At 33.1% G+C, this 26,990-nt stretch overlaps 1 protein-coding gene across 1 annotated transcript in view; it reads right to left on the bottom strand.

The window, feature by feature from the left end:
* Positions 1–2,079: 2,079 nt before the first annotated feature.
* LOC135122697 (midasin) overlaps positions 2,080–26,990 on the bottom strand; it is a 176,799-nt gene continuing 151,888 nt past the window's right edge. The window contains exons 20-32 of the mRNA XM_064047054.1: positions 21,088–23,536; positions 20,544–21,037; positions 14,396–14,575; positions 13,911–14,335; positions 13,692–13,855; positions 12,987–13,637; positions 6,828–6,989; positions 6,586–6,774; positions 6,315–6,529; positions 6,100–6,262; positions 3,966–6,005; positions 3,531–3,914; positions 2,080–3,483 (exon numbers count right to left, since the gene is read on the bottom strand). Of these exons, the coding sequence (XP_063903124.1) occupies positions 2,197–3,483; positions 3,531–3,914; positions 3,966–6,005; positions 6,100–6,262; positions 6,315–6,529; positions 6,586–6,774; positions 6,828–6,989; positions 12,987–13,637; positions 13,692–13,855; positions 13,911–14,335; positions 14,396–14,575; positions 20,544–21,037; positions 21,088–23,536 (8,803 nt within the window). The 3' untranslated portion in view covers positions 2,080–2,196. The remainder of the gene's footprint in view (positions 3,484–3,530; positions 3,915–3,965; positions 6,006–6,099; positions 6,263–6,314; positions 6,530–6,585; positions 6,775–6,827; positions 6,990–12,986; positions 13,638–13,691; positions 13,856–13,910; positions 14,336–14,395; positions 14,576–20,543; positions 21,038–21,087; positions 23,537–26,990) is intronic.

The raw sequence follows: 26,990 nt of genomic DNA, 5'->3' as shown, positions 1-26,990 counted from the left end.
CCTAAGGTGACATGCTAGAAGAGCTCTAAGACATAGAAATAGAAAGCGATGTTGTTGAAACAATTGGAGTTTCAAGAGGTACCGAAATAACCATATTTTATACGACGAACCCAGAAACATGTCAGCACTCAGGCTGACCCAAGAGGAAATTAACTCGTTACGTTCAAGTGTAGAAAAGCAGCTTTCTTCTTGGACTGAAGTACCATCGGGCATAGAAGCCGACCAAGCCTGGCAGAAAATATCTTCCCTCATGTCATCTTTAGCCCAAGATCCCTGCGAACAACTTCGACTTGTACTGGAACTGACACAATCTAGTGGTTTAAAAGGGGATTACTAAACAAAATTTTGTGATGACAACTCACTTGAAAGATACGCATAGCATGCTTCTTTACCTGTACTTCCACAGTCCACACATATCTCTATTTTTACTAAACGTTATCATAAAAAAATATATAAGTATAATCTTTCCTGGAATCTGTATTTGTTTACCTGTACCTAGTTCAGGGGCGAGGGAAGTTGTCTCAATAATTTTAGACCGATATTTTTTTAATTGATATTCACTATGTAGGTACTATTTTGGCTTCCTTTCGTCCACATAGGATATTCTGCACGTTATGTTTTAATTTTTATTCTTAAGTTGTTCTTTGTTCTGTTATATCGAGTGTCCATTAATGTTCGTGATTTTTTTGTCAGATTGACAACCTAATATTTGAAATTTTATGATGGCATACCTGATTGTCAAAGTGACATTTATGACAACTTCCATCGTCTCAAAGGGCCGTGGTCTCAATCAATCAACACGTTTGTTAAGCGTGCTCATGTCAATCTTGTGAACCAACATACTAGCACGGATGCCAATAATTCAGAATTGCCAATACAAAAATTTGTTTCGTCAATCATTATTTATTAATAGTCACCCGTACTTTCAAATTTATATTGTACAACGAGAAAGAAAATATTGCCATTACGCTTGGCGTTTGAATGTCATAATAACAAATTTGATAGTTTTAAAATATGAAAAGCTTTACTCAAAATATCACTCTTTACGCTCTTTATTATTCCAGGGGTGAGCTATAAAAAGTATCGGGTCATTTCGATTAATAAATGTTTCACTTCATGTTAATATGTATTATAAGCATGTCGGTTCCCTTGTTTCCGTCTAATTAGCCTGTTGGAGGATTTATTGACAAACGCTTATTGATGGATCTAATTTCCGCAAAATTATTTCAAATGCGTAGTATTATTATGCGTGTTACATCGTGCTTTAGCAAATGAGCATGTTTATGCGATTGAAGATATGATCGTCGTTATGAAAATTTATTTATACATTTATAAAAGTTTGTATTGAAAAATACCTTCAAAGGTACAGGTGGTATTGTCGTATATCATAAACCATATGGAATGATAAAATAACTGACAAAAGATTGTTCTACTAATACTTTGTACACACGAAATACAGATAGATAATAATGTTGTGATAGATCTGACAATCTTACGCTTAGTGATCAAAAAAGACAGGTCAATCTGCCAAGGCTAAACTTGAGAGGATCAATCACAAAATACATTATTAGTCGTTTCATTTGTTTCAGATATTTTTAATTATAAAAGATGTAAATAAGGTAATAATAATAAGTTTTTTTTAATAAGAAACAACTCATAAAAATTTTCATGTTTTAAACTTTTTACGATTAAACTTTTTAACTAGAGCATTAACCATATGCTTTAAAACGGAATTCCTTGTATGGAACAGCTATTTACTTATTACCTATTCATTTAACAAACAGGACAGTTTACTCAAAAAATTCCAAATCAATACCCTGTCCACTTTCCCTACAAACCTACATTTCATTCGTTTTATTGGTCTGACATACCTATTATCTGTTAATGTCCCCGTGCTCCAAACGACGAAATATTCAAAATTAATTAGCCGCGGAACCAATAATAATAATGTAAAGCGGCAAACCAAATGAGGTCACATCAAAATTGGGTTAACAATACTTCTTCGCTCTGTAAATATTTGATGTCATTTAAAAATCAATCAGGCAATTCGTGCGGACTAAGTCTATCAAAACACTGCGCTTCTAAAATAAACATTTTATTGAATTTATCGACATACATACATTTTAAAACACAATTGTAAAAAGATATAAACGATTCTTAAAAACTAAAATCATAACAATGTTTATTTTTAATAGCCTACTGTTTATCTAAGTTTGATACAACCTCAAACCACTGTCTTAAAGCATCACTTAAAACATTTGGCAACGAGTTTATATCCCTCAAGATAATATAAAACGAAAATGGAAACACATCCATATAACTCTGTATTCCTAAGAGCTTTCCATCCTTGAAAGTCGGCATTCGAATATCCAAAATAGAGTTCTTGTTTTCGGGATTATCAATTATAACAAAGACCATAAATATGTTTGATAACTTCGCCCTCCTAACAGCTTGTCTGACAACACCCTCACCCTCCGAGAACACTCCCCTACCGTCACTAACTATAATTAATAGCTTGGCATTCAAAGCGGAAGAATGCATTTGGGACTGCGCGAACATTTCTGTAACAAAATCGACTAACTTCGCTACGCACGTTTTGTTTTGATCAAACTTAAACTTCTGCAACAATTTAACGCCACTTTTGTCGGTAAACTGATCGGTCAGTTTATGCAGAATCTCAGTATTTTCGCCAAAACTGACAACCGAGAGTTGACCACTTTCCAACAACGAGAGTGCTTTGGAAGTTAGAGCAACACTTTCAAATGCAAGTTCCTTGGAGTGATTATCGGCCATTGAGGACGAATCATCGATGGCAAGGACTATTTGGTACTCTCGTTTTGAGGGTTTGGTGCGCCGTAGCCAGATTTTGTCCTTTCGAAATTGTGACGCAATGTATGGAATGACTTTTCGCATGTTGATGCGACGACCTGTTCGGTAATCCCCTTTTAAACGACTGGATTGTGTCGGTTCCAGTACAAGTCGAAGTTGTTCGGAGAGATCTTGGGCTAAAGATGACATGAGGGAAGATATTTTCTGCCAAGCTTGGTCGGCTTCCATGTCCGATGGTACTTCGCTCCAAGAAGAAAGCTGATTTTCTACATTTGAACGTAACGAGTTCATTTCTTCTTGGGTCAGCCTGAGTGCTGACATGTTTCTGAGTTCGTCGTATAAAGTGTGGTATGTTGTGTCGGTACCTCTTGGAACTCCCATTGTTTCAACAACATCGCCTTCTATTTCTATGTCTTGGAGTTCTTCTAGTATGTCACCTTCGGGATGTTGTTTTTTATCAATTTTAGTCTTCTTTGATTCGGTTTTTTCTGGTTTTTGACTATTTGCGTCTGCGGAATCAAGTATGTCTTCTTCTTCTTCCGCTGGTAAATTCTCAGAAGATTCTGTTGGGTCTTCTCCGGTTTCTTCTTCTTCAGGATTTGGCACTTCGTATTTCTGGGTTTCTGCTTGTTCCTTTGTAGCCACATCCAAGACCTTTAAACACGTACTGATTTGATTGTATTTTTGAGATGAATACGTACCTGCGTGGACGATTCTTTAGCTTCTTTGATATGTTTGTACATTTCTGCTTCTTCACTTTTCTCTGGATCAAGTTCTTCCCCTTCATCTTCGTTACCATCGTCTTTTGCATCCACAGTTTTTAGTTTCTTTTTCACAGGTTCGTTAATATCGCCCAAACTTCGTTGAATATCTGATTCTCCAGGTTTTTGTTGTTTTTTAAGCTCATCGTCTCTCTGTCGTTTTGAACCTTGTGTTTCTTGAGGTGCCGTAGTTTGAGCTGTATGACCCGTTGAACTTTCTTCCATTTGTGATTGTCCTACACCTTCTTTATCAGGTTTGTCTTCTTGGCACAATTCTTCGTTTGGTTGATTTGTTTTTTGATTTTGGGACTGCTTGGGGATTGTCTGTAAAAATATTTTTGTAGGTGTTGACTTGAAAATGTGTTAGTTCGTTACCTTGTCAGTAGCTTCCGCGTTGTCTACTTCCATTGCTTCGACGTTATCTTCATTAGTTTCGGTTTGATCCATCCCTGATTCATTTTCTTGATCCCCTTTATCGTCGTTATTTTCTTCCTCTTGTGCCTTCTCTGGTAACTCATCGGGTTGTTTGGTTTCCGAATCTTCCTCTTTTTCTTCATGATCAAGTTCATCGTTTTGTGTTTTAATGATGTCTTCGTCATCGCTGCTGTAATTGTCCTCGGGCTTATCCTCTTCTTCGTTTTCTTTGTGCTCGTCTTCTTTATCTTTAGTCTCGAATGGATTATCCTCCTTCATTGTGTCAATATCAAACGGATTTTCTTCTTGATTGTCTTCATCTTGTTCCTGCCCTTCGTCTAATTGTAAGTCATCGGGTAAATCCATAGCTTCGGGCTCCGGTAGTTCTGGTTGATTTCCATGATAGGGGTCTGTTTGTTCGTCATCATATTCCGGTTCCTCCATTTCGTTTATTTCCTTCTTATTCTCTTCTTTCTCTTCGGTTGAATCTTTATCAGGTTTATTATCGTCACCTTTACTCTTATCGTCGTCTTTAGCCCCCAATTCTTGATCTCCATCCTTCTCACCTCCTTCGCCACGTTCTTCTTTCTCTTCACTATTATCATTTCCTTCTTCATTATCCGAACCGAAAGTTTCCTTATCTTGTTTGTTCGCATCCTTCTCGGTGTCACCCATTTGTTCATCCGCGTCTGATTCCGACTGACTTTCTTCATCATCTTCACCTTCTTTAGGCTTAACGTCTTGCAATTTGCTGTCAAAGTCTTCACTCATTTCTATTCCTTTATCTTCTTCTTTACAATCCTCATCTTCAGTCTTTTCTTTTTCTTGTCCGGCAGGTTGCGCGTCGTCTAGTTGATCCTCAGACTCAATTCTATCAGAAACATCTCTTTCACCCTGTCCTTCCCCTAATCCCAAACCGTCCGAAGGTTTGCTAACGCCTTCCTCAGACTCATCGGTCAATTCAGGAGGTACGCAAAAGCCCTTGGACGCTAATTCAATGAAGATATTAAGAAGAACCGAATTCATTTTGCAGATAACCCTATATGCGGACACTTGCTGCGTTAAGAAATACTGGTGGTAGAGAATGATTTGTTCCAATAAAGGCAACACGTACGAAATTAATGTTTTATGTTCATCCAAGTATTCTGAAGGAACGGCGAAAAAGTGTTGCGCCACTTCGTGACATAAATTCAATATATTGCCGAAACATAAATCCCTGAAATCATTTTCTAGATTCTCCACGATTAAAACTCTTAAATGTTCTTCTTCTATTTGTGTTTGTTGAGTGTCCTCTTGGGAAATCTCGTCGATTTGAGCCGAATACTTTTTGTGAACGTTATGAATCACGCGCGATATTTCGTCAGACAAGTTATTAACGATTTTTTCTAGCGTAGCAAGAGAAGTCTTGCTATTGAACTCTATTTGAATGCTTTCATACAGAGTTTTTGTTAATTCGTTAAGTTCAGAATGTAGCCATGAGATACTTCTGGTCGTTTTAGTGTCGCTAAAAATAGAATTAAGTTGTTGTAAGTTCGTTTGAATGCTATTTAGCTTAGTTTCAAGGGATTCCAAATCGGAAATGGGGATATAGGTTAAATCGGCTAAGTTAAAATCGGTATGAGGGATTCCCCCTTTACTTTTCTCTAACTCGTGGTTAATCCTATTTGCCAAATTCAATATGTCGGTCATTATACTATTCGTGTTGTTCCAAATTTGGTCGCGTTTGTATTGAATGAAATCTTGAGGTTCCGGTTTTAAAATAATAATGTCACATGTTTCGGAACTGGTGAAGTCCTCTTCCGGACTTGTATTTAAAATAATCTTGGCCTGATTCATGACAATCGTGATGTTTTTCATTGCCTTTTGGATCTTTTCAGCTGTTTTTATATGTAAGAACTGTTTCCCTTCACATAGTTTCGTCATTTGGGTCGTGTAATGTCGCAAATAGTAAAATAGAGTGCTGCTTTCAGTGAGTTGAGATTTATGCTTTTGAGCAAGCGTCTGTCGGAAGAAAATTTGCGTTATTGATTGTCCTTGCAGTTTCCCGTATAAAGTTCATAATAAGGTGATGTAGGTGGCGTAAGAGGGCACTTACCAGCAAGTTCGATGAAAATCCTCGACATCTCTCTATGTTTTGTTGGCCTAAATCCTGTGCCGGAGTTTTCAAAGCCGTATCTAAAACATCCGCTCTCATCAAAGATTTTAAGTGATACATCTCGCAGCTGTCCCAAATGGTTAGAATTTTTTCGTCCTTCCGGCTGCAATAATTCACACTTTAATCGCAACCTCACCAATTAGCAAAATAATTACTTATAGTTGATGTGGCTGAAGTTGGCACTGATGTCCACTGGCTTCAATAGGAAGTCCTCCGCTGCTATTTTTAACCTGGCCTCGATGATTCCGGAGCGGAATGAAAGACCCATTTTCGACAAAGTCTTAAACAAGTCTGCCAAAGCCCTATGTTTTTGATTTAATATGCTCTTGGCTAACGACTTTTGTTTGGCTTTGGGTAAACTCGTGTCCACCTAATATTAAAATGAGTTTTTTACGAACTTTAGTTGCTTGAGTGTTATTGATTTACCTCCAGAGCTTGCAGATGAGCGCTAGTCTCGATTATTTGCGTCACTAAATTGTCTAAAGTTTGTATCATCTTGGGATATTTCATCGCCGAAATCGAATCTTTACACAACTTGCGCACTTCGGTAAAATATGAGTCTATTTTGTTTAAAACTTTCTGATGACTACTCTTTGAACTTGGGGAGCTTAATTTCTACAAGTTACCAAAGTTGAGCCGAGATTTGTGGAATGTTTTCCGCAACTTACCTTTTTGAGTGACTCCTTGGCAACGTATGTTGTTGGGTCTAAAGTGTAATGATATGTCTTCACCACATTCCTCTGCGGTCTGTCCCAAATTCCGACGTTTTCAATTTTGGCGGAAGTGTTCGTGTTGACCAAGTACGTGGACACTGGTTGATTTAGTACGTCCTAATAAAATATGCAAAATGCTAGTCACGTATAATAAGGGAATTTTACTTAATTTTTATGAATTATTACTACACAAAAATGTGAATTATACGGTCGAGTGCTGTTCTTGGCCTGGGAATTTCTCCAACACTAAGAAATATTTGATGCTGTGATTTTTCAACTCTTATCTTGATATAATGACAAAAAATATCTCGTTTTGCATAACATACAAAAAACAATGTAAACTTTAAACAATTAATAAAACAACAATTTTCGCCTTGTTTCAATGTTGTGAAAAGGCAAAAAATTCAAAAACGACTTGAATTACATACTGATCGTTGAAAGATAATTTTAATAGCTTAATAATAAGTTTAATAAAAAACTTGTAGTCGATTATTTTAGTATAAAAGGGAAGACGAATATATAAAGTTGAAAAAATACAAAGACTCTCAACCGAAGCGCTAATGGATAAAAATAATTTTTATTTTATTCTAAAAGTAATTGTTTGTATTTTTAATTGGTTATGGAGTCATAAGTCATGACTGTTATAAGTGCAATGCTAAAAAGACAAAATTAATAGACTTATTTATTATAATTCAAAAATAGTATCGGATATAATTAGTTAAAATTCTGAGAACAATTCGGTAAAAATGTTTTGTATACTTTAAAGAAAAAAAAAAGGTCTTATGTAGCTATGAAGAGATTATTAAATATTTATTATATGCAGGAAATGTTAATAAAACGTTTTTATAGTTAGATGTAAGGTGATCGTAAAAAATCTTATATTAACTAAGTTTTGGAAAATCTGTCACTGCGTTTTTAGGAATGTGCCATTTGCTTGAGATAGGTGCTATTTCTAAACCAAGATAAATTACTGACATTTGTTCACGAAATTTCAAAGCCAACTTGATGCATGATCACTTTGTGTAACATATGGATCCAAGGATTCATGTTTCTTAGTTTACTTAAATATCTTAAACAACATTACTAGGTTTTCTGTATTTTTTTGTTTGTTTATATTTTCAAGACCAACATGATGGCAATAAGATTAGTCAAATGATGAACATTTTAATAGCTTCTTTTTCACTAAACTTTTTAAGCCGAAAGGTTTTCCAGATTAAAATTAACAGTAAAAATGCAGTACAGAAATCCAAGAAAAGTCGTGAAAGTGTCGTTAAAATAAGTGTCCTTTTAGTGGATCTATTCAACTTGAGTAATTATAATGGTGAACAAATCGACCGTAATTTTCGAGTCGAAACAGTTTGTTGCCAACTATGAGGAAATTAACCAAAAAAAAAAAAAAACGAAACTGTCAGCTATTTGATAACAAAATCAATAATGGAAATTTACAGTCGCTGGGAATATGTTGCGTGCTGTTCACTTAAGCTGTTTTGTTTTAAAAACTTCGTTTTTTGTTTTGCTTAAAGGGTTTTTCTCGTATTTTACATTTTAAGATGCTTTTATTTATTTTTACTTTCCTACCATAAGGCTAAGGAAGTAGTGTATAGGGTTCATCGGGCGAATAGCTACTTTCATGTTTTCTCGACGTTTCATGACCCCAAGAGTACGAACAAATCGGTCTCCCGTTTCTGTCTGTCTGTCTGTCGTCTGTCCAGATTTTCATTAGACAGATAATCTAATGTCTGTTGGTTATTTGCTTTAAATAGATTTCACATTGTCCGTGTCTGTACGGTATTATTTACGCTACTGTCTAGCATGCTTCTTTACGTGTGGTTTAATAGTTCACACATATTTTTATTTTAAGGTATCGAGGTTATATTAAGAAATAAAATCGTAAAATAAAATTTTATAATTTTTCGAAAACGGCTGTACGTCTGTCTAAGTAAGCTTAGACCAATTTTTTAACATATGTTTAGATACACTCGTATTTTCGTTGTTATATAACTTAAAAGTTATCCTATATTAATATTGCACAATTTTTATTTTAGAACAAATTAATGACCTCAGTAAGAAGGTCAAGAAAAAAACTGCTTTTTTTGTCTTCTTTATACCGAGAGAGCAATAACAAATATTGATCACAGGCGGCGATGGAATTCAAGCATTTGTCTTCGACACAATTTTCGTCGTGTTCAGATTACCGCCACTTTCAAATGAGTTAAAATGCATAATTCAAACACAAATCAAAGAATATTAACAATATTTATAACATTAAAAAAATATATTCTTTTTCTTCGATCATGTGGTATACTAAAACTTTATTGCTGTTTTGTTTTAAAAAACTTCGTTTATTTTTTGTTTGTAGAGTTTTTCTGATATTTTACATTTTAAGGATAATTTATTTATTTTGGATATATACTTGGTTGCATTAAAAACGGGACAAGGACATATGTTTAACAGTCATTTTATTATTTATTTTTCATCGGCCTGTCCGAATTACGGTGCATTTCTAATCCGCGACCGAACTGCGGTACAAATTCTTAGTTAGGGATTAAGGTGTCTTGCTTTAATCAGGTACTGATATGATGAAAACAGTTATTTAATATCCAAAATTGGTAAATAAGAAGTTAATAAAAATTTATAAATAACATGAACACACTAAATCTATTTTCAAATTTACTGCCAGTAAATACATAATCATACATACATTTTCATAAATTGTAGTGATGGTAGATGTCGTCATTCATATTGTTTCCAAAGATATAATTCCTGAAATTGTTCATTGAAGCTACCATAACTCTTTGAGGCAACAGAATATATTGTATTACATAACTATAAGATACACACAAAAGTTTCATTTTTATATTGTACAATTTTAGATTCTATGAACATCTGCAAATCACATCGTTTTTTGTTTTTATCTAAAAATTTCACTTTATTCTTTGCGTCTAAAAAGGATTTGGTTTTCTTAAAGATTTAAATTTATAGCACTAATAAATGATGTTTCTATTCTTCGTCGAATTCAAGTAATTGCTTTAAGAAAAATGCCAAAACCCTCTGAACCTCGACAGTTCGAGAACGAGCTTCAATTCGGTCAGAAGTCTCGATTGATATTTGAGCAAAATTTGCACCCCAATTCGGATACGACCATTTTTCATAGCGTGAATATGAAATATCTCAATTCTTGTCCCGTTTTTAATGCAACCAACTGTAGTTTCTTTGCTGTAATAACTTAGAAGCCATCTAAGTTCGAGATTACTCATTTTCGTTTGAGAACACTTCAATTACATACTTCAGCACGAAAGCCCAGAAAATTGAAATTTTCTTTCTTTATTTTAATTTTTGTTATCATCTTTATTACAATATTAAAATGTGCCTAGGGTACTGATGATTAGTAATTAGAAAAATTTCAACAAGACATTAAAATAAAACTTGTTATTTAAAGAGAATTTCCCTCGCCCCTGAAGCACAATTGAACGAGTCAAATTTCTTAGATAAATTATTATAGAATTTACGAATATTATTTTCTTATAACACTTTCCACAGGTTCAAATAAAAATAGCACCGTAGTATAGGTATTATAATTAATAATTATGTTTGTTTTCTATTTCTTGTCGTACTTTGTCTTTTTTTTCGTCTTTTTTCCTTACTGTTTTTAGTGCCTTCTTTTCGCATTTTTTGACCAATTTTTTTAAAGCTGTTTTCGTATGTTTTTTTTGTCACCTTTGTTTATGGCAATTTTGTCGCTTTTTTTAGTTACCTTCTTTTGGCATTTTTAAACCTATTTTTTAATTTTTTTATAACCTATTTTTGTCCCCCTTTTTGATCCCTTTTGTTGCCTTTTTTATCATCATCTTACTGCCTGATTGTAAGCTAAAAAAGTATAGTAATCGAGTCCATCGGGCGACTTTGTTTTCGATTTTACATTTTTTTGATTCCACAATTTTTCGTGTTTTTCACTTTTTCAATTTTTCAGTTTCTTGAGTTCCAAATTTTTCTATTTTTCGAAATGTATTACAGTTTTTCATTTTTCAAGTTCTTGATTTTTATTTGTCATTTCACAATTTTTTTCGATGTTTTTTTCGATTTTTATAATTTTTTGTTTATTCAATTTTTCAAAATTTCAGTTTTTGATTTTTAAATTCAGTCTTGATTTTTCAATTTTACAATTTTGCCATTTTTCCATTTTTTTTATTCAAAAAGTTGAAAAATCGAAAAAAAAAATGAATCGAAAAATTGGAAAGAAGGAAAAACGAATCGAATCAAAAAATTGGAAAGCCCAAAAACTGTTAAGATGGAAAAATTATAGAAAAGTCAAAATTGTAAAGTCGAAAAACTATAACAATGAAAGCTCGACAAATTGAAAAATAGAATAAATCAAAAAGTTTTAAAATCCAATAATTGAAAAATGGTATAATTCTAAAATCGCAACAATGAAAAAGTGAACAATTTTTAAATTAAAATAATTACATATTTAAACAAACGAAAACTAAAAAGATTGCAAATCAAAAATTGAAGAAATGAAAAATTGAGAAAATGAACAATCTAAGAATGAAAATACGAAAAATTTAAAAATCTAACACTGAAAAACCGAAAAACTGAAAACCGAAACTTGAAAATTCCGAAAATTGAAATATTTCACATTAAAAAAAGAAAAATGATAGAATCAGAACACTGAAATGCGAAAAATAAAGAAAATAAAAAATAGAAAAATGGAAAAAAGAAAAATTGAAAACCTGTGAAATTACTAAATGAAAAATTGCAAAATCTAAAGATTGAAACAATTCTTCATATCTCAAATGGGATTTATAGTTTGCAAAATTTTGAGATGACGTCATGAAGTTTATGGAAGGGATGATCAAATAAAGTATCATTAGCCCTTCATCTTTTTAACCTCAACCTTAAACCGTTCATAAAACCTCAGCGCAATTGGTAATGTGGTTTCTAAAATAAATTGTGGTTTTCGTTTATTCTATTGTTATTTTTTTTTAAATTACATGCTCAATGATTATAAATGCGCACGTCATTTTTAAGTCAAAGTTAAAATTTCAGAGATTAGGTACTTCCTTGAAAATCGCCGACATGGAAAAGGAGATCTACTTTTTCACATTTTAGGAGCCACGAAAAATCAGGAAAACATGAAATTAACAAGTTGTCAAATGGTCTATATTACAATATTTCCTTACACCCGGGAACAAATAATAATAAGAATATTACTAACACTAATTTAACTTGCCAGCTACATAACTAATGTACGAATAATATTAATTTTTTTTAAGACTTAGATTGTTTGGTTTCACTATTTTGAAGAAATCTGCAGGAAAAAATTTACTTAGCAAAATTTTGATGCCAAAACATTTGGAACCTTTTTTTCTTGCTTAGTAAAAAAATGCAAATTGTCGGTTTTCGCCTGTTTAATGACATTAGGCAGAATTAGACATATTTGAAAATCATCAAACCTATTACTTTAAAATTCTCAGAGTACAAATAATGCGATTATCGACAACATGGTGAAACGCCAAACAAAAGTTATCTCATATTTTTTTTGAAAACATTTATAACGCTACCTCATAATTTTAAAAGTGGAAATGTGCAGTATAAAATGCTTCTTTATCTCTGTTTTGACAATCCAGTTATTTTAACTTTATGGACGTTCCGTTTTTTATAAATATAAATACATATACATATGAGGTTTTTGCTAACTTTTATAAACCGATTTAATTCATTTCAACTATTATTATTATTATTATTCACTATCTTTGTAATTTGCATCCTTAATAAATCGTTTCAAGTTATCTTAAACTTCTGTTCACTGTGTTGAACTTGTGTGTTTGACAAATAAGACTAAAACATCATCCGCCAGAAGCATTAGAACGATCATTCGGTGCAACGACGCTAACACAAATACGTTATAGTCCCTGTAATACCGGAAATTTCCACAAACTGTCGACGCGTTTCAGCAGCTACGTTCGGACTAAATAGTTTAAGCGGGAAGATGATAGCGTAGCTGTTGAAGCGCGCCGACAGTTTGCTGAAACTTTCAGTGTAGCGAGGATAATAGATGTTTGTCATGATGTATTCTACAAGTAAAATGAGCAAAAAAAAAGGGTTTTCACTTACCCTAAATTCTCGGACATATTTGTGAAGAGTCTTGTGCGACTTATCCACCGTTTCTTTAATCGCCCAGTAATTAACATCCTTCCACCTGACAATTTTCACATAATCCTTTAACTTCTTCTCGATCGGAGCTCTCAGATCCTTGATTTTATTAGCAACAGTTAAGCTAAATTGCTGAAAATAACTATAAACGTTCCACAATATGCAGATGAAAGCCGTAGATTTTTCTGTTTGTTTTAAATGTACAGCATGGCAATGGAACGCGTGTAGCAAATTCAATCTATTCTGGAATTCGGCCAAATTTGACTTCGTGACATAATTCTGAAGTGCTTCTATTAATTCAGTATCAGTAAATTTTTCTTCAATGGTAAATTGTTCCATTATGTTGAATAAGTAAATCCACCATTTGTATGTGGGATCGTTCATTCTGGTGAACGTACTGTTTAGTAAATCTTTCCAAACGTTTAGTTCCATTTTCCTCCACGCGATAATTTGTTGAGTGATAGTTTGGGAGAATTGGCTTAAACTAACACCTGAATGAGCCACTTCTTCCCATTCGTGGCATTTACTTAAGAGGATTTCGAAACCGGTTAAGAATCTTGACAAGGGGCTCGTGATGTCGAAATTATAAACTCTTTCGACGATAACCATAATCTAGAAATAAAATAAATTAATTTTTAACCGCAGTTGCTAGACGTTTTTAAATACCGTTTTGAGTGTTGGATGGTCTGGCCACTCATCCAACAGTTCCTGAACACGCGATCTCAGTTCCTCCAGAATATGGAAAGAACTTTTAACTTCTTCGACATTCGAGTCTTTGTAAAAGTCTGTCCGTTTGTTATGTAGAATTTTTATAGGGGAAGGATACTCGGCTGAAAAGTTAAGATCGTTGCTAATTTATTAAGGGGGAGTAGAGAGAATGCTCACCTAAATTATTCGTATCTCCGTAATTCTGTACGAAGGCAAGTAAGACGCTTATACTCTCTATTAATTCTTTATCCATTCGGTAATCCAAGTAGGGTAAAACCTTACTGCAAATTTGTTTAAATAATTTGTACTTCTCAACTACAGGATGAATGAAATTCGGCACGGCACATTTATTTTTATCCGGATTTAACCACTCCGTTTTGGTGAAACTCTGGACTAGCATTACATGCAAGTCAACAACGAATTTGATATCATCGTTTGAAATTACCCCGGCGAATTTGTTATCGCGGGATGTAGGTGTAGGATCATCCGCTAAATTAGCGGCTTTTCGCATATCTGCAAAATCTTGGTCGTGGTAGTTTGGGAATAGTTCTTTCAATTCGTCTTCGATCTGTTCGGCTTCGGTTTTGTCGTCGCATTTCGTCCTATCGCATAATCATAAAATCAGGTTAAATGAACTGACGATGTAGAATAAAAGTAATTACCTGGTTCTGTATAAGGCATCGGCTTCTTGTTCTACACGTTCGCGATTCTTTTCTTGTTCGTTCCATGAAGTTACGAAAGCTTTGATAAAATTTTCGAAATGTGAAAAATTTAATATCCCCGCTGAGTTTGCCTCTATCACGCAGTTATTAAAACTTTCCTGAAGTCCGCATTTCAGCAATCTGAAATACGTTAAGGGGAGTCGTAAAATCTCATTTTTATTAGCCAATATGAGTTATGTTTGTTCTTCTTTTATTTGAAATGCATATTTAGTTACGTAACACGTAGTATATTTGTTTTTAATTTATTTCTTTAACTTCGGGGAATTGTGGGAGTACATTTTTCTCAAATGATTTTAAAATATTGCGAAAGTTAATAAAATACATTTCGACAAAGAAAAAGCGCAGAAACTGACTTCACTCAATTGAACATTTCTTAATTTTTTATAAATAGAATTTTACAAAAGTATGAATTGTTTTTATGTGAACTATTTTAGCAGTTTTGCTTAGTTTTATCCTGAAAAAACTTCAATTTGTCAAAAACCAGTATTCTAAATATCTCTTTAGTTGCAAAATCCTCATTTCTCTACAAGAAATTATCATATGAAATATGTGTTTACATCAATATTTCTCTGAAATGTTCTACCGTTTTAAAAAAATTTCATATGGCAATATCTTGTAGAGAAATCAGGATATTGCAAACTAAACTTCGCCCTTCAGCATTCATCACAATTGAGAAGGGGTGGGTGGGCGGGGCTTATATTTTGTCCATTTGTTCTTAATATACGAAGTCTTCTTTTCCCAACAAGAAACTGAAAACATGTTTAACTTTCCTGTTGTTGAAAAAACTCTATATATTAAAAAAAAATTAAGCCCCACCCACCCGCCCCGATCTCGATTGTGATGACTTTTTCATTCCTATCAGACCGAAGGGCGAAGTTTCATTGCAAAATCCTCATTTTTCTACAAGAAATTATCATATGAAATATGTTTTTACATCAATATTTTTCTAAAATAGTTTTGAAGATTTCATAGTGGCGATCGACAACACTTTGATTTAAAGTAGGCTGTATTAAAGCAATAAGTAATTTGGTAACACTGGTTGTTAAATGGCAAAATGTTAACCTCCAAAGTGTCTTGGACACTATGGGGCTGTCAGCCAAAGGTTACGTTTAATAATATTGCCCAATCATAACTATGGATTCCGTCCGTCTGCTTAATTATTAAAAATATAAAAAAAGTCTGTGACTAAAGTTGTACAGTTGAGGACCACATACCAAAATTATTTTCAGCAACACATACACAGCGTTCTGTTTTTAAGTCGTAATACACAATTTAGTTTTTTTCAAATGGAATACACTATACATTTATTTTTATATATTCTGATGGACTTCTTCTTATGCTTCATAATCATAATTCACTTTTGAAATTTCACTGCAATGTTGCCAAGTTATTCCAATTTTATTGAAATTTTTTGGCAATGAAAAGGTTCACAAAAAAATGGCAGTAAGGTTATTTTTAAAATGTACGCTACAACATTTTGTGGAGAAATAAATAAATGTACGTGTTTTATTGTGGTATAAATATAATTTCGCTTTAATATACAAGCTGTTCATAAAAAAATTAAACTTTAATATGATGTATATTTCAGATCAAAAAGAGCAGCCTGTACTTTATTTACTGCATCGTGTTTTGTTTTTTTGTTCTGTTTCTTTTTTTCTTAAGCATTTTCTTTAAAGTTGAGAGCTATTGAGATTTTCTATTTTTTTAAGGGACACACCGATATCCGGGTGTCTGGAAAATGGCGGATTAACTCTTTATGATGTAGATTACGAAAAAATGCAAGTTTATAACAGTAAAATTGGCAATACTGCACGCACCTAATGCGTGAATACCTTCAGCTTACTTTTTGATTTCTTAGTAACGATAGTGACTAAAATCCACCTATTTTTTTAACGACAATAACCATAACAACCAGTAGTCATTAATCGTGCAGTATGATTAAATTATAACCAACTAAACACTAGAGAAGATGTTCAAAATTCCTGCCTTGTGCATATAAGTAAGCTCGTAATGTTTCCAAATTTTGATCATTTTTTGTAAAAGTTTGTCATCAGTATTTGCTAAGATAAAACTGATTTTGACAATGACATACCCTCTAAGAAAATAGAGGGTGGGTGGGCGGGGCTAGTAGCTGATAACTTAAAATTGATTTTGGCTAATGACATCCTCTCTAAGAAAAGAGAGGGTGAGTGGGCGGGACTAGTACCAGCTAAGATAAGACTGATTTTGGCAAATGAGATACTCTCTAACAAAAGAGAGGGCGGGTGGGCGAGGCTAGTACCTGCTAAAATAAGAGTAAAATGTAGTAATAAAATATAAGGTGTGTTAATGATTAAGTCCTATTTTCCAAATGGACAGACGGTAAACCATGCGTGGGAATACTCGATTCGGTTGTTTGGCATGAATTCCGAGAACAATTTCCCAACAACATCGTCCACTATGTTCATTTTTGTATTATAATGTGTGTGACAACGTTCCGAGAAACCTACTCTCTACAATGAAAAGAAGGAAGTCACAAGTCGAAAGATAACAGAATTCCGGAGCAGACTCCTATAACATCCATACAACATTTAGTGCAGCATTACATTACATAAAGATTTTTCAGCTACGGTTGACTATTGTCAGCGGACTTTGCACAAATTTGGTGGTAAACTGTTTTTTGAATGGCAACATATATTAATTTTCAAAATTTGAGAAAATAGAGTACCGAAAATCCACATGTTTATGTTGAGACTTTCCTTCATTCTTAAAAAATTGGTGTTTGGGGTGCAATTAGTCAATGACGGATTGTATAGTAAACTCAGTTGACTTGTATTTGGTGAAACTCTACATCCTCATTAACGGACCAAAAATAACCTAATCTTTATTGGATATCAGCAAGAAATTTTGGCAGGTTTTATATCACAATTTCATGTCGATAAAATGGAAATAGGATATTTAGTCGAAATGCAGAGATTTTCTGGTCCCTGACATCTTCTAATCTTACTCATGCAAACTTTTGTGTGACCTTATTAAAAAAAAATTAGTTTAATAAATAAGTCAGTCCGGTGTACAACATAGTAATAGTAACAATTTTTTAAAAAAACCATATTTGAGTTTCGCTTAAGAGTAATATACACGATGAGTCACTAAGAAAGAAAAGAAGAAAAAAAAAAGTCACAGATGAAAGTTGTACGAAAACCTGAGGACAATAATCTAAACTCTTTTTTAATTAAACAGATTTTTCTGTTTTTTAGTTTTTTTTTAAATGAAACACTATATATTTTTACATATTCTAATTAGCCCCTTCCTAGGTTTTATAAATAAAGTCTATTTTTGAAACTCCATTGTGACGTCACGTTATATATTGTTCATAAAAAATTCCAAAACTTTACAATTTTCAAATAACTATTTAATTTTTTTCAAATAGAACACCCTGTATAACCATATCTTACTCTATTTTTGTTTCTTCTAATATGTCGATATGTCTCTTAAAAAAGTTGAATAGAACAAAAAAGAGAGACAACAAAAAAACAGAATAAGATGCAGTAATAAAATACAGGTGTTCTATTTGAAAAAACTGAAATATTCGAAAATTGTAATTCATTTTTTTGTCAATGGGCGTAAGTAAAGTATAGTAATCAAGTCTCTGTAGATGAATTTTTTTTATTTATCCCACAATAAAACGCGTATCTTTACATATTTCGTCACAAAATATTGTAATATAGATTTTAAAAATAAACAACCATAATCAACCATTGCGATTTTTGTGTGAAATCTTCCATTGCTAAAAAAATTCGAAAAAGTAAGAATAACGTGGCAACGTCGAAGCGGAATTTCAAAAATATACCACGTGTTTCTTTTATTTGATACAACCCCCTTAATTTTTTTATTTTAAAAAATAAACATATAGTTCCAGACCAAATTTGTACCATTTTAAAACATCACCTATGTGAATAAATGACGTGAGTGTCAATTTTTCAAGCTACTAGATTGTCATCAATTAATATGAATTTTTCGTCTATTTTATTTAATAATTTTTTAAGTATTGATTTTAGAAATATTGGTTGCCTTTGATTTTTAGAAAAAATCAGTCTTTCCATTTATGAAAAAATATACCTAGTGTTCCATAAAAAAAAATTAAGTTGATGTCATTTCCGGTTCTACCGGAAGTGATAATATAAATGTGAGGTTGCCATCACATAGATCTTTTAAAATGATACATTTGCTCAAAGAACTACAGGTTTATCTTTAAGAATAAAAAAGTTACAGGGGTTGTATCAAATAAAAGAAACAGCCTGTACTATATGCTTGTAATGCCTAAGAAGAGTCAATCAAAATATCTAAAAATACATATGGACTTCTTAAAAAAAACTGAGTTGTGTGCTACGTCGTAAAAACTGAACACTCTGTATAGTTAAAAAAAACTTTGAGAGTATATTGCCCAAAGAACCGTACAACTTTGGTATTGGTCTTTTTTTCAGTTCCTAATATGTAATTAATGAGAACACACGCTTAGCGACTCACCCTGTAGAAACCCAAAATATAGTGGCGGTCAAAATAAAATAGGACACTTTTCTTTCCCCAGTGTAAATTTCAAATTTGTATTGACGTTTAAATGTCATTGTGAATAAATATCTATTCAAGTGAGTCCAGTTTACACAACTAAATTTCTTCAAAGAATCCTTTCAAGAGGTCCTACTTTATTTTGGCCGCCATTGTATCTACGCAGTGAGATAGAACGGAAAAATTTTACTCTAGCATTCTACAAATGACATCAAACTGGAAACACTAGAGTAAGAACAAGTTAAACCAAGATATGTTGTTAACTATTTTTATTTTCTTATTTGTAGAAAAACTGTTTGCTTATTAGTTAAATTACTAAACTTACTCTGGAAAAATATAGAACTACTAGTTTGATTTGTGTAGGAATCATTTGATCATCAGTTATTACGGGTTTAGAAAAAAAATTACCGAGACTTACCTTATTGTTCAATTATAACAATATTTTGGCGACAAGAATAAATGGGGTTGAATTTCAACAAGCAATCTCGCAACTTGTGAAAATAATGTCAACATGCGCAAGCAAAGGCTCAACAAAAACTTCTAGATGTTGGACGGTAAAACGAAGATCATCACCAAAAATTTTACAATGTCGGAGACCAAAAACCCAGAGGACTCCTCTGATGATATTGAATAGTTTTTGAATAGTTAGAATCAACCCGTACACAGAATGTTGCCTGATCGTATAAAGATTTGATAGTGCGAATAATTTGGGAATTTATACCAATTTCGCTCTTTTGAAGTCGAAAAAAACCACAAAGAGCGTCCGATCTTTCAGGCGTTACTGTAAAAACATTATCTTCCCAGTTTGGTCCCTCCCTAATCTAGATTGTCACTTGGCAATATTGAATAAAAATCACCCAATAACGTTATTTTTTTTTGCGTCCCATTGTGTACCGTAAAACTTCATAATTGTAAGTTATACAAACTATATTAATTCTAAGTGAAAACATATTATTATTCGAATATCCAGTTGAACCATGTTGCCTTACATACCTACTATTGGGTTGAACTAATGTTTTTTACAATTTATGACAGGACATACAAAATTTATCACCCTGTATATGGTGCTTGGTTGTTTTTAAATACAAAAATTTGCGAGTGCGTGTATGTGTAACTACGTATATACATATAGTTCATAATTGCTCTATAAATATTTTTAAGTTCTAATCAATAAAATGGACGCAAATTAACATTTTTCTATTTAAATTCTTTGAACACTGTACATACCTACACATAATATACGCAAACACCGCAATTTAGCTCTCAAATAGACGTGGGAATGTCGTAGAATTTTAATTTAAACGAAAATGGAAATTTGGGGTGAGTTTCATCGTCAGTGCTGCCAATCGCCTGTCACTGTTTAAAAAGTGTTGCAATGTATTTTCGCATTTCACAACATACAAAGTAGCTTTTTTACTGGGAATTACAATTGGTTTGTTGTGTCATTGCAGTAAAATGAACTCAACTTTTTTTTAGTTAAGCTTACGTCCGTTGCCGACAAGTTCATTTGTTTTAACCTCCATTAACAGTAATTATGACTTACCTCAAAATCTCCTGCTTTTTGATATGCGGTTGTTCCTCATCCCCCAAAACATGTTCAATGAAACCATAAACCCTGGGATTAGTATAAACTTCAATTACAGCTTCATATTCAGCATGTTCCCGGTCAAGATTCGGCATCCCCACCATCGCAACTAATTCCTCCTGCACATCAATCCCGAACTTTTTGTACTCATGCCGCAACACAAGTTTCCTCAACAGCTCCAAATGTGATTTGAGACCGTAGACGAACTCGCTCACATTACTTAAAAGAGGCTCGATAACATCAGGATAAGACGGACTAAATTTGGTCCATTCGCAAATGAGATTTGTGAAACTGGAAACCGCAGACTCGTACTGTTTTAAAATGCGCTTGCAATCCTCTGGACAAAAACTAGAGTCGGCTTTGATTAAATCCCTGATCGACTTATCCAGCGTCGCAATAATCCCGTCGACGTAGTGACAAGACAAAATCGTCGAAAAGCCGTGATTCACAACCTAAAAAATGACGTGACTTTTAACCCCACATGATTACTTCATTCACTCACCTTGAGGATCTCGTCGTATAAGACTTCTTTAGGACGAACCGCCACGTAACTCCCCAGATTCTCGTTTTTAGTCTTCAAAGTTTTAATCATTTCCATCACGGGCGCGTAATGCGAATGCAAAGTTTGGTCATTGCCACTATAAACTTCGTTCGCATTAAGAAAACTATCTCTTAAATCCTCGAAATTACTAATGTTTTCAACACAGTATCTCTTCTTTAAGGATTTCTTTGCTGACGGGTCTATTAAGGGTAATCGCGAGTTGAGAATGGCTTTGGCATAGCTCAACGCCATATGCATGTTATAAACGAGGGAAAGATTCTCGTGGAAGTCTCTGGGGGCGTCCAAATTAAAGTAATTTTCTGCACAGATACTCAAATGATGGAGGAAAGAGTTACTTAAGTCACTTGAGTCTTTCAGTTGCGACAAGTGTTGCAAGCAAACTTCTACTAATTGATTGAAATTGTCGCCTTGAATATTCAAACTTTCTGCTAAAGTTTTAACGAATGATTCGAAACTATTAGTAATATATTGGCGCTCGGTTTGTAGATAATCATAGTCACGATTTTGTAGCTGTTGCAAATTGCGCCACAATGTCAAATTCAATTGGCGATGCTGTTTCATCATTTCTCTGAAACTACCAAATTTAGTCACGCCATCATTGGTAACACTAATTAATAAAGAACTCAAATGCTGTGTCAATATTGGGCTAAAATTGGATAAAACGAGCTCTGTGTCACCTCGACGGTAACGAAGGCTTCCTGAATTTGTTAAGTACACAAAGAAGGCTCTTAATAGGTCGTGAGTAAGCCTGACATCTTTTGTTCGAATATAAAGTAGAATATTGGTGACTAAATCGATTGGCAGAGTCACGCATGTTTTAAATTCCTGAGTATTAACTTCAAAGTCGTTTGTAAGCATTGACTTCTTCAACAGAAGTTGAACCAAGTGTTCATTAATTGAGAGTAATTCGGTTTCGGGTTTATTCAAAGTGGATGCTCCCTGACAAGTTTCCATAAGTGACTTAAGTTCACTCGTTTTGGTTACTAAGTCACTGTTATCATTTACTTTCAACTCAATCATTTTATGTCGTATGTTTTTTTCGTGTGCACCACAAAGTCTTAGTGCGTTTTGATAATCCTTCGCAAAGTCTATTTCTGCAGAAATTACCTTTGGAGGAGGATTGTGATTGCACTTCTGAAAACTTCTGCTGACTTTATGTAAAAGAGAAAATTGTTTCTCAAGACTTTTGTCAATGTTGCTTATCACGTTTTCCAATTTAGGGGGTAACTGTGTGTTTAAAAGTAACTTCACTTTGTTCACTGAATACTTTAAAAACCAACGATAATGCACCTTTAAACTAGTAAGAACGAGGTAGCGCTGACGTCTGTCTGTCTTTTTTACACCGATTAAAGTATATCTGTACAAAATGAATCTCCAAGTCAATAACTCTAGTATTTTGGCTACATTTCCGTCGCTTATCTGTACGTTCTTTCTAACAACGTCGAGTAAAAAGTCATTATATTGTTCAATCAACTGTAAGAATTCGTCTATTAACACATCATCGAATAGATCATCAATAATATTTTTTTGTCTGTGCGACATATAATCAAGCAACGATATTTCCTCCGTCGCCGTCTTTCTAAGCCCCGCTTCTAGCTGTTCGTTTTTAAAATTCGCAACCATGTGAAGCCCCAAGATTAACCTGTTACTTGTAAACTGACTTTTCCCCAAATAATTAGTTTCAGGAATCCACCTCCAATCAATCGGAAAGTCTCTAAAGTTAACTGCAAACTTCTCAACAAATTTACAGAGAGCCTCCGACGTTGCCAGCAAATCTCCACAATCATCACCCAATAAATCAGCAAAATAACGAAATCGGATTTGCAAATCCTCGACGCTGCTAATGCCGTAGAAGTTAATCAACAAATATTTCATGTTATTATTAATACGACCCGAAAGTTTATACTGCGGCAGCAGCTGTCGCAAAGAAGTGGCTTGTTGCTTAATTTTCTCCAGATTGGAGGAGACGTGTAATTTATCTGTTTTTAAAGTCACGTCATCGCAGAACACCCCTGAGTCGTTGTTTATGACGAGGAGCTTCCCGATTTCTGTTCGAATGACAGTGTCGAAATCATTACAGCTGAATTCCATGAACGATCTGGTTTTGTAATAAACTTCCATGATGGTGTTGTAAAATGCGCGGCTGTCATCAACGCCGTGTTGGAGTTGTTGCGAAATTAAAACTGATGCGCGTAGTAATTCGTTCACGTTTGGTTTTTCGCTGAGAATCAAATCGGACACAAAATCATGCAAATGTAGCAAGGAATCGATGTGGTTAATATTTTTCAATCCCTTTCGGCTTATTAGGCTTTTCATGTCGAAATTGTTCCTGCGTCCATTTTCTTTTTCGTTGAGCATGTAAATTTCTACGCCTCTGTTCCTCATGGCCCTAAATAAATTTGGGGGAATTAATTTGCACGAATTTACAGTGAAATGTGTTTTACACTCATTATTTTCGAACAGAAGATTCAAATGAAATCGCGGATTTTGTTTTCGTTATTATTAGAGGTACGCGGAAGGCACATGCCGTTAAACAAAATTAAATAATGAGAAAATTCTGATCAGAAGTCAAAATATTATCTTTGTGTTCGTGAAAACAGCTTTAAAATGCACTACCAACAAAATGTGCAATTAATAAGGAAGTTTTTTATGTTTGTGTTATGTGGTCTAATAACTTTTAAACTGGTATTTTTAAGGGTATTTTTAAACTACAATTCTTAATATTTGAGGTGGCAGTTCTCTAAATATTTATTTAGTGGACTCTGACAACTGATACTTTGACTCTGGGCAGCGTTGCGTAGATTCTTTAGGAACTTTGTTTTGAAATAATAGTACAAATTTGTAAATAACTGAAACAAATAACGTTCAATTTTTCAAAGGATTTGAACACAATAAAATCTTTGTCACTCTTATAATAAAATGACATCCATTAACTTACACTGTAAATTCATTAAAAATTTATTGCGCTTTAATATAAAAACGCCAACAGTAAAGTTTATAATATAACCACTTTGATTCATAATGAACCATAAAGTTATAATTAAACGATTCTCGGAAGGTCCACGTTAAAAATAGCACATCGTTAAATAGCCCATATAGATTGTTCGTTTCAGGTTTCAAGTTAGCAAATTTCAGAGCTCTGATCTCTTTTTCCAAATTAAAATTTTTATTAGCCTCCTTAATAGCAGTCCAATGTTAGTTCCAATGGAAAGAAATAATTTACGCTAAATCCACGAATAAAAGCTGGATGTTAAACACAGGTCTTGTCAAATTTTTCTTACAAAAAATAGATTATTTAAACGACTTTCTTAGTTTATTTATTATTTATTACAAAGAATGAAATGCCAATCTTGTTTTCAACAGTTTTCTTAAAAAAATACTTTACTAAAAATATTTAGGAACATTAATATTTGTATGTTGTTATTCAAACAATAAAGCCAGTAAAGCCAGACTTGAAAATAATAACCGGCATTTAGTTAAGTACAATAAAATATATCCAGCTTTTCCAAAAAAATTATAAAATTTGATTTTGCGAATTTTATTTTTTTATGAGCACCCATAAAAAATAAAATAACATTAAAGAAGTATGTTTCAAATGAGTTCTTCTTTATCAAATTTAGTGACGACGTCATCAATATTTTTGCAATAAAATGTTGTGACAATTTGAATACTTGCAGTGAAACACTAATAAAAACGGTATTGTATTCCTAAGTTTTGGGGAAAATGGAGTAACCTGCTCCTGGGTTAATCAATATAAAATCAATAAATGACTCATTCATTTGTTTTTTTTTTTTGACCCAGGATAAGTAATCCTAAAAAATGTAATTATTGGCTGATAAATTGATTGATAAATCACAACTATAGACTCATCATGTTTTGCACATTTTCGATGGAATTAATTCTGTAAAACTTTGAGATCACGTCATCAATTTTGCTTACGATAACTTTAAAAGGTGTGCAAGAATTCAAAGCATTCGGTTTTGCAGTTCATGATTTAATCAATAAAATAAATTGACACATTTATTAATTTTTTTGAGTCACCGTGTATAAGCAATTCTAAAAAATATTAAAGGAATGATAAATCACACGTACAAACCTATCATATTTTGTATATCTTCGATAGGATATGGCAAAATTTTGAGTTGACGTCATCAATTTCTTGGAGGGGATAAACATATATTTTGACTAGAAATTTACCATGCTTACGATAACTTTAAAACGACTGCAAGATTTCAAAACATTCGGTTTTGCAGGTTTTAATTTAATAAATAAAATAAATCGACTTATTCATAATTTTTTTGAGTCACTCTGTATAAGTGATTCTGAAAAATATGAATGTAATGATAAATTACAAGTAGAGACTCATCATATCTATTCGGTAAAATTTTGAGATGACGTCATCAATTTTTTTGGAGGGGGTAAACAGATATATGTATTTTGATTAAAATTTACCATGCTTACGATAACTTTAAAGTGTCTGCAAGATTTCAAAGTATTCGGTTTTACAATTTCTGATTTAATGAATAAAATAAATTGACTCATTCATTAATTTTTTTGATCTACCCAGTTTAAGCAATTCTAAAAAGTATTGATGAAATGATGAATCACAAGTATAGACTAATCATATTTTGCCGAGTTTAGATAGGATTTACTTGGCAAAATTTCGAGATGACGTCTTGGAAGGGGATAAACGAGTAAATTTTGAATAACGATTTACCATCATTAACCTTAAAACGTTTGCAAGATTTCAGAGCATTCACTTTTGCAGTTTCAAAGTTAAATTGTAAAATGTTATACAATTCTGATTGATTTTACAAAAATCTGGATGTCTAGTGTGAAAATTTAACACGGATTCATACACCACAAGTACAAGAGTATCTTCTTTTATGTAATTCAAAAAATTATATTATTGCAAGTTTTGGAGATGACGTCATTGCATTGGTGGTGGGGATGATTAGCAATTTTTCGTGAGCGTTTTAGCATCTACATGATATTCCTAATCTACAAAATTTGACAACAATCGGTCTAATAGTTTCGGAAATACTGTCTAATAAAAATCCGGACAGACGGCAGACAGACAGACAGATAGATGGAAACGGGAGACCTATTTCTTAGTATTCTTCGGGTGATGAAAGGTCGAGAAACTATAAAACGTAAGGAGTCGGGCGATGGACTCGATTACAATACTTCCTTAGGTTACGGTGGAGAAGTAAAAAATCAATGCATTAAATGACCATGGAAGCAATATAACGAGGGAAAAAACAGTAATCCAAGGAATGTGTTTCAGCTCAGTTGTTCCACTCACAGGTATTGGAAAAAATAGAAGTTTGAAATTTAGAACGACCAATTGACAGAAAGAACTTTTTTCCGAAGTGACATCAACTTTTTATTTACAAATAGACGGCAGTGTGTTTAAGTGCGTTAGGTAGAATTTATTTTTGATTTTTTCATCAGTATAACAGTCTGATATGTAACTCATTTGGTTTAGTGTTTGAAAATGCTCTAAAGAATTTAAAATTGTGGTGGTTCAGTTTCATTTTCAGTATAATATCTCATTTACTTAAAAAGATAAAATTTCGGATTTTATATCTATAGTTGCCCCAACACATCTCCAAAACAAGTAGGTACATAGCAGAATTGCATTACTGTCGTTTTTTGCATTCACAAATGGAATAAAGTGTGTTTTCTAAGTGTTTCAAAAAATGTTTCTTTAATAAGGCCAAAGATCAGTAGTTTAGTAGTTAGTAGTTCCGTTCGTTCTCGTTGTTCCTTTTTATATTGTAAGCATTTGTTATATTATATTTTCTGTAATTGGGTTAAATACCTCAACTAAATTAATAATA

The sequence above is a fragment of the Zophobas morio genome, unplaced genomic scaffold, assembly GCF_036711695.1.
Source record: "Zophobas morio isolate AGI-343-1 ecotype UQ-CSIRO unplaced genomic scaffold, CSIRO_AGI_Zmor_V1 ptg000005l, whole genome shotgun sequence".
Taxonomy (NCBI): domain Eukaryota; kingdom Metazoa; phylum Arthropoda; class Insecta; order Coleoptera; family Tenebrionidae; genus Zophobas; species Zophobas morio.
The sequence above is the reverse complement of the archived record's forward strand: the minus strand, read 5'-3'. Positions and strand labels throughout refer to the sequence as shown.